The sequence below is a fragment of the Rattus rattus genome, chromosome 16 (assembly GCF_011064425.1).
Source record: "Rattus rattus isolate New Zealand chromosome 16, Rrattus_CSIRO_v1, whole genome shotgun sequence".
NCBI classification, from domain to species: domain Eukaryota; kingdom Metazoa; phylum Chordata; class Mammalia; order Rodentia; family Muridae; genus Rattus; species Rattus rattus.
Genome location: NC_046169.1, coordinates 28,368,121 through 28,379,484, shown reverse-complemented (window position 1 = coordinate 28,379,484; position 11,364 = coordinate 28,368,121). Strand labels below are relative to the sequence as shown.

Below are 11,364 nucleotides of genomic sequence, written 5' to 3'. Positions count from 1 at the left end.
TGGGTTCTCAGCTAAGGATGCTGGATTGCAGTCTGCATCACCCCGGCTGACCGATTTGAGATCTGACCCATTTTTCCACTCCAAGCCGGGACACCAGAAGCTGGTGGCAGGTTGGGTAGAACAGAGACTCTAACTCAGGTGCATACGTGCCACAACCTCTGGTTTTGCGGCCTGGTGGAGGAACTTCCAGGGCCTCTCAGAGAAGCACCTCAGAGCTTCCCTGCTTCAATCCGTCACTTGCACTAGGCTGTGCATTCAGAGGGGCTGTAGTTTCTTGGTCCCTGTAAGTTGGGATTCTCTTCCCATGCGGACCTGCCCTGGTAGGGGAGTCACCCCCCTCACCCCCATCCGCGGAAGGCCCTCAGGCTACACCACATCCATCACTGCCCTAGTCTGCGTTCAGCAATCTGTCCCTCACAGACGTCTCCTTTGCGCGCGCCGGGGCAGGGGGGCTTCTGTAGCAAGCTTGCCATCCCAACCTCCAGGACGCCCAGCTTTGCGCTCCCAACCCCCCCTGGGAACCCAGCCCGCACTCTACATGGTCTCTCTGTCCCTGCCCGACTACCTATTCGGGTCTCCAGAGGGTTTGGCGGCCCTGTACCCTCCCCTGGGAGTGAGTGACACATCCTGCCGCTTAACCGCTGGGTGGCCGCTTGGTGTCTGCCCCCCCCGGGGGGGGGAGGAGGGACGAAAGGCACCTCCCTGCCTCCTCTTTCTCTATTCTTTAACATCTCTTGGGCATGCTCCTCCTTTCTCTTGCCCTATACCCCATTCCTCTTCTTCCTCTCTTCCCTTCCTCCTCTAATCTCCTTCCCTCCCTAACTCCATCCTCCTCCCTCTTCTTCTAGCCCCATTCCTCCTCCTTTTCCCTCCTCCTCCCTCCTCCCTTCCCCTTCTCCCTCCTCCTCCTTTCCTGTCCTCCTCCCTCCTCCTCCCTCCTGGCTGCTCCCCTCCTCCTCCCTCCTCCCTCCCCTCCTCCCTGCTCGGCTCGCTCACTCTCGAGCTGGCTGGAGGGGCGGCCGGCAGCTGGCGCTGGCCGAGGCGGCGGCGGGATGGGACGCGCGCTGGGGCGCAGGAGCCGCGGCGCCGGCGGGGGCCGCGCAACTCGGGCCAAGTGCAGGGCGGGCGCGCGCTGAGCCAGGCGCCGTCTGCAGCCGGCGGCCGAGCGCGGAGCTGAGAGGTGCAGGAGGCGGCGCGCAGGAGCGAGCGGAGCCCGGCGCCGGCTCCCGGGAGGACCATGCGGGCCCCGGCCGCGTCGCTCGGGCTGCTGCTGGCGCTGAGCGCGCTCCGCTGCGCAGGTAACGCGGCCGCGTCCCCTCCCCGACCCCGCGCGCAAAGTTGCTGCCTGGGTCCCAAGTCCCGGGCGGCCGCCGCCTCCTGCTCTTGGCGGGTCTGGGGAGCCCCGGGTGGCCCAAACCCCGCGCGCGTCTCCTTTGCCTCCTCTCCAGTCCCAGCTGCCCTTCGCATCCTTTTGGGGCTCCGGGAGCCACAGGCAGGGCTCCCCGGAATCCCCCTTCTCACGATGCCCGGTACCCAGGCCCCGAGGTCTGCGGGAGATGTAGTGGCCCAGTGTCCGTGGTCTGCTGTCCTGTTGTCTGGACACCTGCGGGGCCTGGAGGTCGTCTGGGCTGGCCATGTCTGGCTTGGCTGCAGTCCTTCCCGCGCCTGATTGCCCCCTGTCTCCAGCCTCCCAAAGCCACCCGCTACCCCAAGTGGCTCCCGCTGTCTCCCAAGTAGCTTCCGTGGGCAGCCAGGTGACCTCGCTGCTCACCCTGTGGGAGCGCGAGTCGTCCCAGCACCCTGACCCATACGTGGTCAAGTAGGACCCAGTAGCGTGGTCTGCGCAGGCACCTAGTGATGTTTTAACGTGAAGGTGTTCCGAGCCCTTGCCCCGGAATCGGGGAGTCTGGCTCTAGGCTGGCACCTGCGCAGCTGTCGCCTAAACCCCACAAATGGGGAAGTCAGAATAGCCAGGTATATGCTGTTTACAGCCTGGGTAGGAGTTGGCCAGGTTCGGCCACCTCGGTGATGCTACGTGTTGGTTGTAGAGGAAGCTTATCCTAAAATGACAGTACCCCCTCCCCCACCCCAGGCAAGTGGAGACAATCCCAAAGGCTGGGAAGAAGCGACAGTCACGAGCCATGTTCATGTGCGTATGAGGGCTGTGTTCTCCAGACCTTTAAAACAAACCCACGTTTTGGGAGCAGGTAGCTTTAGACTGAGAGCATCGCTTCCTATTCCTTAAAACCGACCGACCGCACAGATACCCAGAACGCGGAAGGAAAATGCCACCTCAACTTTGCGGCTCCGACTGCCTGGGTGAGGTCGCACTTTGGGAGCAAGCCTGGATGCTAACTTGTTTTGAGGGATGACTGTGCATAGGAAAAAGTAAATATTGCCTTCCTTCCAGATGACCTCAAGTGACCCCAAATATTTACTGAGACTTTCCCCTTGCAGAGACGGTGGTCAGCCCCGGGGCTTTGGCTGAGCCCCTGGAGGATGGCGCTGATCTTAAAAAGGGCTCTTCCTTGGCGCGGGTTAATGAGCAAGCCTAGAGCTGCTTAGTTCTTGGCATTCCCCTGCGGCCTGAAGAGGGCCACTGACGGGGGTCCAGGCCATTTCCTCAGAGCGGAAGCTCTGAGCCGCCTTTTGCCAAAGTGCACAGTCCCTTGGACTTGAAAATTGCTGTGTTGTGGCTATTTTCTTTCTCCACGGGGGTCAGCGTTCGTCTGGCTGTGCTCAAAAGCCATTTTGGGCAACCTTGGGGGAGGAAGCTGCCTGTCTCTTGCCTTGAGCCAGAACGAGTCCCCTCACCCTGGCCAGCCCCACCCAGCTACAGAAGAACCTGTGTGCATGGCTCTGGGAGGCTTGTGGTAGAGGAGAGGATGTGCCACCCCTGGGAACTCATTCCTGGCCCTCCGAGGAGGTGTAAGCACAGCTTCTGATACAGTTTTACATGCTTGGGGGGGGGGTCCTTGGTTGCCCAGGCTTCCCACTGGTTTCCACCGGGGACATAAAGAGAAAGACAGTTTGCTAAGTCTATATGTAGTTCCAAAACAAGGATGATGTTTCTGGAAGAGCTGCCTACACTTGGTTGGTTGGTTGGTTGGTTGGTTGAGGGAGTTATCCAGCTTCGTCTAGAACTGGCTGCATTTTCTAGATCATTTCTGGATCAACCTTGGACTGGCTGAGGCCCTGGGAGAGGGGCTTGGGAAGAGTTCAGTGTAAGGAGGCACTCCCATAGCACACGCTCTGTTGCCTGTGCCCTCTTCCTGCGTGGGCAGCTACCCCGGGAAGGAGAGTGGTGGGCGGACTTCTTGGAGCTTCGTGAGGGCTGAAGCTTACGGAATTGCACTTGGTTGAAGTCAGCACCAATCCTCCGGCTTAGCGACTAGGGGGCCCCCATCCTTCAAACCGTGCTTGTTCACGCTGTGGCTTTGGAAGTTAGGGATGCAGTTATAGACCACGTCCCCTGGAGGAAATTGACAAGCCTTGCTTTGTTGACCCTTGATGCTTTTGTTTGGAGAGGGTGTCTGTGGGATGGAGTGGGTAGGGCTCCCCCCCCCCAGCTTTGCTAGTGACAAGTTTGCAATTGTAGGGACGGCGCTGTTGGCTTGCTTAGTCCTGCCTGGCCCCGCGCAGTGGCGAGTGGTCTATTTGTTCCTCATTACACCAGGTCTTGGGAAGCGGTGGTCCTGTGGTGTGGGGAGGTGGGAATGGGGGAAAATGTTAATTCCGTCGCAGCCTCCAGTGATTTAATGGCACTGGGGACCTTCCCAGAGTAAATCATCTGGGCACCCCTCCTTCAGTCAGTGGCAGGAACCGGGAGGCGTGGGGGGCTTCCTCAGGAGCTCCGCTTCGGTGACTGGACCCAACAAAGAGCGCGGCGGTTGCCATGACCCGAAGGACAAAAAAAAAAAAAGAGCCCCTTCTTTCCTGGCTCGGCGTCTCGGAGGGTGGTCTCAGGCAGTAAAGTTCTTAAGGGTTTCCTTCCCAGAGAGCCCCGAGTTCTGGGTAGCCTTTTCTCTCCCGGATCTCAGTTTGAAGGGGGATGGAGAGAGTCCATTTCCCTTCAGGCCTGTGAGGAGGAGGGGGGCGGGGCTTAGGTATCACCCGCAGCTCTTGGGAGAAAGTGGTCCAGAGCAGATGGGCGCCTCTGAGCACAGCCCTGCTGCAGGTAGGAGGCTGAGGCCAGCCAGAGGGTGTGAATTTCTCTCAAACTGGGATGCCTGTCCACTGACTAAAGCTCTGTCTTCTCAACTCATTGTCTTGGACTATGGTGTGTGTGTGTGTGTGTGTGTGTGTGTGTGTGTGTGTGTGTGTGTGTGTGATTTGATACAGGGTCTCACTATATAGGTCTGGCTATCCTGGAACTTACTGTAGACCAGGCTGGCCTTGAATTCACCCACCTCTGCCTCCCCAGTGCTGGGATTAAAGGCGGATGCCACCATAGCCTGGCTTGCCCTGGACTTTCTAACCTCACGCATGGGCTTGGCTTGATAGGGGATTTTCCACTTAAGGAGTCTCAGGCTATGACAGTGATAGCCGTTTGACATGGGCCAAGTAGGAACCTGAAAGATAAGGACAGGAGTCAGAAGGGTGCTGGTGCTGGCAGGAATCAGGACTCTGGGGTTGCAGACTGTGTGGCAGGTTCTAAGAGCTTTTTTTTCAAAGAGCACCAGAGAGCATGCGCCTCTGCATGTGGGCGGGGCCTCTGCTTAAGTCTCTCTGTGAGGGGACTTACAGGGAAGGCTAGGCAAATGTAACTTCTATCTCTATGCCATGGCACGTGCACCCTCCCAAATGATACTTAAAAAAAAAAAAAAAAAAAAAAAAAAAGCAATATTGGCAGGTCCGCCCACACACCCTTGCCCTCTGCATCCTGGTCCTCTGTGGTCTCATGCTCTGCCCTTCCTCCTTTGGATGTGGAGGTCAGAGGGTAATATCAGGTGTCCTCTTCAATGATACTTTCTACCTTGCATTTTGAGATCTCTCGCTGAACATGGAGTTTACCACTTAGTCTAGGCTGTCTGGCTGGTGAGCCCAAGGGATCTATCTTCCTGTATCTGCCTCCCTAGTGGTGTTGGCTTTTTAGATTGGGTGTTGGGGATTGAACTCAGGGCCTGCCTGCAAGCACTTTGCTGACAGCCACCTCTAGAACCTCTGCTTCTTCCTCTTGAAAGGTGTCCCTGAATCAGTAGTGACATAGGCTGGCTCTGCTGGTGGGTTATTCCCAGACTTTTCTAGATGTGGATTCAGTAGTTTGCAACAATCGCCACATTTTGCAGACAGGGAAACTGAGGCTGGAGAGGCACAACCACAGATGTGCCCAGCAGTGTTGCATCTCAGAGTTTCTCTTAACTTCTCTGATCTCTATATGAGCATTCATTTCTGGATAACTTATTTCTCTTTAACTGATGATGTACCACAGGCTACCATGGTGTGTATGTGAAGGTCAGAGGACAGCTTGAGAGAGAATCAGTTCTCTCCTTCCACCTTTATGTGAGTTCCAGGGAATGAACTCAGGTTATCTGGCTTGTGCAGCAAATGCTTTTACCCGCCGGGTCATCTTGCTGTTCCTGATTTTTTTGGGCGCATTAATATTGGTTTGGACCCAGGAACTTAGGATTGTGTCTTTTCCTGAGGAGAAAACTGTGTCTCTCATGAGCTATTCTGCTTGGGAGAAACTTGTCTTTTCTCAAGTCTGTCTGGTTGGAAGCTCCCGCTGCTTGGTTATAGCTGGGTATTTGGGAAGACAGAGCAGGTGAGGAAGACCTATCTGTGGAGTTGCTGGTCACATTGGGGACATCTAGCATGGCCGTCTCCCCCTCCTTCCTTATATGGAAAAAAATCCCAGTAAGTGAAACAAGCCAGATTCAGAGAGAGAACCCTAGTACATTTTTCTCTCATCTGTAGATACCACATTTTATATAGGTACACAGAGTCACAGCATACATGCACATGGGATATGGAGAGAGAAAGGAGGGATGTTTCATCGAATGGATGGGAATGATGGGAGGGGAGGGGAGAGAGCAGAGGGTACGTGAATGTGGCCACAGTGCAGGTGCATTTATCCGAGAACGTCTATGAAAGCCGTTATTACGCTCCATGAGTATATGCCACTTAAAAAGAGAAATTTAGAAGACAAATGGCGACAGGTGTGGTGGCGTATACCTTTAATCCCAGCACACAACAGACAGAGACAGGTGGATCGAGTTTGTGGTCAGTGAGGTCCACATGGTAAGTTCTGGGTTAGTCAGGGGTACACAGTGAGACCCCAACTCAAACAACACAAAACCATCAAAATTGAGGAGCTGGACAGAAGGCTAAATTGGTTATGTTCTTGGCTTTTAAGCATGAGACCCGAGTGAGTTCCTTAGGACTTGCATCAAAAAGCCAGGTGTAGTGGTCCACGCTTGTATCCCAGCGTTGGTATATGGGGACAGAAGGATCCATGGGGCACACACACACACACACACACACACACACACACACACACATATACACACACACTAACAACAACCCCTCCCTCCCAACTGGAGCCACCTGTGTCTCCGTTCAGGTTTGAGATATGGGCAGCATTGGCTTAGCCCCTTGCCTTCTCCAAAACTCCATTTTGCCATCTGGCAAGTTGACTCTGAACTACTAACCCAAAGATCTCAAAATGGGCCTGGGGGATTCCACCAAGCACAAGGCTTGGGGAAGGTATGCAGGAGTCAGGCTGTCCCCAAAGTTAAAGCTACAGAGAGAAGAACCACAAGCCACGAACTATCTATTAAAAAATGCCACACCTTCGGGCTGGAAAGATGGCTTAGCCTTTAAAAGCACATGCTCTGCCCTTCTGTGGGACTCTAATTCAGTTCCCAGCACCCATATTGGCTGGCTCCTCACAACTTCCTGTAATGCCATTTCCAGGGGATCCAATGCTATTTTCTTTCTTTCTTTTTTTCTTTCTTTCTTTTTTTTTTCTTTCTTTCTTTCTGGAGCTGGGGACCGAACCCAGGGTCTTGCGCTTGCTAGGCAAGCGCTCTACCACTGAGCTAAATCCCCAACCCCCCAATGCTATTTTCTGATTTCCTCCGACACCTGTGGCATATACATGTGCAGGCACACATACATGCGCACATAAAAAATATTCTGCATTTCATATAGCAGAGGCTAGGCTTGAGCTTGAGAGCCGGGGTTACACCACACCCAACTCACCAAGGAGCTTCTTGATGCAAGACTTTATTGGGGTTCTTAAGCAACTCTTGGAGTGAGGAGACACTGACACCCTCTTTCGACTTCCACAGGCACCAGGCACATATGTGTCGCGTGGACATACATGCAGGCAAGGGATTCATATATGTAAATAAGAATTGGGACTGGAGAGTTGGCTCTGTGCTTAAGGGTTCTTGCTGAAGAAAACCTGGGTTTGATTCCTAGCATCCATACGGAGGCTCACCACCTTTTTGGGCGTCAAGCATGCATGTCGTGCACAGACATACATGTAGGCGAAACGCCCATATACATAAAATGATAAAAATAAACCTCAATAAGTAAATAACGGTTTCTTTCTTATATTCTGTATATTTTATATTTGATTTATCCATGTATTATCTACCTACCTATCATCTATCTATCTATCAATCAATCATCTAATCTATCCATCTATCATGTGTGATGCTATAGTGCGTGTGTGGCGGTCAGAGGACAATTTGTAGGCTCTTTCCTTCTACCATATAGGGCCCTGGGATTGAATTTAAGTCTTTTTGAAAGATTAATTAATTTAATATCTGTGAGTACACTGTAGCTTCTTCAGACTCACCAGAAGAGGGCATCAGATCCCATTATACATGGTTGCAAGCCACCATGGGGTTGCTGGGTTGCTGGGAATTGAACTCAGGACCTCTGGAAGAGCATTCAGTGCTCTTAACCCCTGAGCCATCTCTCCAGCCCTGAATTCAAGTCTTTAGGCTTTGCAGCAAGTTATTTTAGCCATCTCACTGGCCTCTGTTTATTCTCTCTCTGAGATACTCCTAGCTATTTATTTATTCATCTTTACTCTTTGATGGTTGCAGTCATGTGTTTAGAGAGTCATGTGTTTATTTGTTTGTTTTTTTGTTTTTGTTTTGGCCTGAGACCCAAATTACTAGGAAGGACCAACTCCTGGAGAGGATTCCCAGGCAGAGGAATGAGACCCCTTGCATGTAGCACTTGTAGAGTGCCTGCAACACAAGGACTCCGATGCTGTGCCCACTCACACGCTCGCTCCTCATCCAACAATCACGTATTCATCATCACTGGGCACTTGGGATGCGACAGGGGACAAAAGAGCTGCTTCAGTCCCACGGGAGGGGCTGTCAGTCTCAGAATCAAACAGCAAATCGAGGGAGAGAGAAATACCTGCTTAGTGGCACAGGACAAAGTTGAGGCCATTGCGTTGTTTATCCAGTGCGTCTCCCACCCAAGGCTTGGCACGTGCTCCCTTGCCTGGGGAAAGAGAAAAGCCCCATCCTGTCTGTTTAATTCCAATGCCTTCTCTTTGCCCAGCCACCTGGTTCTGCATTTGGGGTGCTTGAACCAAACTCCTTCCCTGATGCCAGGCTTCTTAGCTGATGGATACCCTCCCTCTCCCCATGCCCTGTGCCCAAAATAGTTACATAAGAAATCAATAGGATCTAGTCGGGCTCACCAAGATTTATGACTGAGGGTGATGGAGTGTGAGCCTCACTGGGAGCCCAGAGTCTCATAGCTTTAGCCTAATTAACCCACTGGGAACCCACTCTGGTGGCTGGCCCAGTCTCCTGAGCTGGGGAAGGAGAACTTGTGAGCATTGGTCCCCAGGGTCAGTTCTGGGTTCCTGCCCTCCGTCTGGGGGTCCTTGTATGCTGTGTGTTATCCTCTGCAGGCACTCCTGGGGTTGCTAAGGAGTCAGGTGGCTGGGGGTGGTGGCAGGGATGTTCCCGGTATCCTCTGGCCACCTAGGGATGGCCATCTGACCCGCAGACCTTTCCTCTTAGTTGCTACTATTTAAAAGACAGGCACTGTCAGTATTAGCAGGTGTGGGAGTTCCCACAGGAAGTGGCGAGATCTGAGGTCCAGCAAAGTGGCTCACGGTTGTAATCACAGCATCAGGGGGCAGAGGCAGGAGGATCACTGCAAGTTCTGGCCCAGTCTGGACTATATAGATTCAGGATAGCATGTGCTACATAGTAAGATCTTGACACACACAAACATAATGCACACACACACACACACACTTGCACACATGCATGCACATGCACTGATTGGGAAGTTCTAAGCAGTGTTCATTTCTGGCTCCGGCCAACCATCTCCCTCACAACCTTCCTCCAAACGGCCTCACCCCTGGTGCACATTCTTATTAATTCTGACACATTTTTATTGCACTTTCTGGAGGCAAATGACACCAGGCCAAAGTCCCTGATCTAGGTAGGCTATGGCATGAAGGCAGCAGATGTTAAACCATTGGTAACTGGGAATGTGATTTCCCCATAAGAGGTTCTGCAGAAGACACTGCAAACAAGGGTGCGAGGAAGAGATAGCTTGTCATCTTCAGTGGGTTCCAACAGTGGCATTCAAGCCAAGGCCTAAGGAGACGATTGGGAGAGGCTGGGTAGGGAACATGGAGAGGGAACAGTAGATACAAAGTCCCAAGGTGGGAATGTACTTCACAGAGACAAAGAGTGGAAAGGAAGCCAGTGAGGTCTAAGGGAGGAGAGGATAAAGATAGAGGCTGAGGACTGTTGAGATGGCTTAGGGGGAAGGGAGCTTGCTGCCAAGCTGGATACCTGTGTTCGAGCTTTAGAACCCACATGATGGGAAGAGAGAACAGAGTCATGCAAAGGAGGTCCTCTGACCTCCACACCAGGGCACACATGTGTCTATGTATATATCTATATGTGTATATGTATATATTATATATCTATATATAATACACACATGTATATATTATAAATGTACATATTATATGTATGTGTTATATATGTATGTATATATTATATATGTATGTATATATTGTATATGCACATATACAAATGTGTATACACATATACATATGTATATAGACATAAATATAGTCATATGCATGTCTATATACATACACACATTATTGCAAAAATAAATACATGGTAAAAAAAAAAAAGAATGGGAAATGTGGCCAAGGAGGCGACAGGGCTTAGAGGCTCGCAAGGCCTTTTGGTGATGAGCAATGTCGGCCGGTGTGAGGATGGAGACAGGGAGACCCTGAGCGGCTACTGCAATAGTTTCGTCAAAGGGTGGCTAAGACTTGGCTAGAAGCTTCACCTGTGGTGGCCTGGGTGCATTTTTGAGATTTGCTGATTAGATTTCTTCAATGAATATTCCCCTGGGTAGGCTGGGAGAGGGGCTCAGTGGTAAAGGAACCAAGTTCAATGCCTAGGAATCACGTTAAAACAACAAGCAAGCAAACAGACAGGCAGACAGACACAGAGGGCGTAGTGGTGTGCACTTGTAATCCCAGCATTGGGGAGGCAGAGTAGGGAGTAGAATTTCACCTGTGTGTTCGGGTGCTTGCATTTTTTGATATCCCCCAGAGCCATGTAGAGAAGGTTGCATGTGTAAAGCCAAGTCAGTGGCTGGAGAGACGTCTCAGGGGTTAAGAGTGCTCGCTGCTTTTACGGAGGACCTGAGTCTGACTCCTAGCACTCATGTATATGATTCTCAACTGCCTGTAACTTCAGCTCCAGGGAACTGACGCTCTCTTCTGGCAAACACACATGCACATGCATACACGCATGCATGCACACACACACACACACATACACACACATGCGCGTGCGCGCACGCACATGCACACATGCATGAGTAAAAAAAAGAGTAAGCCAGGTATGCTGGTGCATTCCTGCAATCCCAGCGCTCTGGAGGGAGAGGCAGGAGGTTCAGGAGTTCAAGGTCGTCCTCAGCTACACAGTTAGTTCCAGGCTAGCGGGGGCTACATGAGACTTAGTCTCAAAAAAGCAAACCAACAGCAAACAAAAACGACCCCCAAGCATAGACCAGCAAAGGGAGTAAAGCCAAGGTGATTCATGAGACATGACACACGCGGTGTTAGCTTTCGATCGATGGGAGTAACTATTGATACTATCCTTGTGATAGTTGAGGGGATCCAGGCTCGGTTAGTCTTTTACCCTCCCAAAAGCAAAGTGGTTAAAAAGTACAAGGTTGGCTCTTAACTGGAATCTGGCAGATTCTACTTGTGCTGTGGGTGTGGTTGTTTTGACATCACACCGAGGTCTAGCTGATACAGGTTCTCCGGGTATCTGGTAGCTGTGTAGACAAGAGCTGGAGTGCCAAATTCCATTTTTCAGCTATTTTCCTGATACT

At 51.8% G+C, this 11,364-nt stretch overlaps 1 protein-coding gene across 3 annotated transcripts in view; it reads left to right on the top strand.

The window, feature by feature from the left end:
* The first annotated feature begins 1,055 nt into the window (after positions 1–1,055).
* Tmem132b (transmembrane protein 132B) overlaps positions 1,056–11,364 on the top strand; it is a 262,144-nt gene continuing 251,835 nt past the window's right edge. The window contains exon 1 of one of the 3 annotated variants that reach the window (XM_032887118.1): positions 1,056–1,298. In XM_032887118.1, coding sequence (XP_032743009.1) covers positions 1,238–1,298 — 61 coding nt within the window. In that variant the 5' untranslated portion in view covers positions 1,056–1,237. Of the gene's footprint in view, positions 1,299–1,354; positions 2,929–3,986; positions 4,178–11,364 lie in introns of those variants that run through there. The other 2 variants (XM_032887120.1, XM_032887119.1) reach the window with 2 other exon arrangements.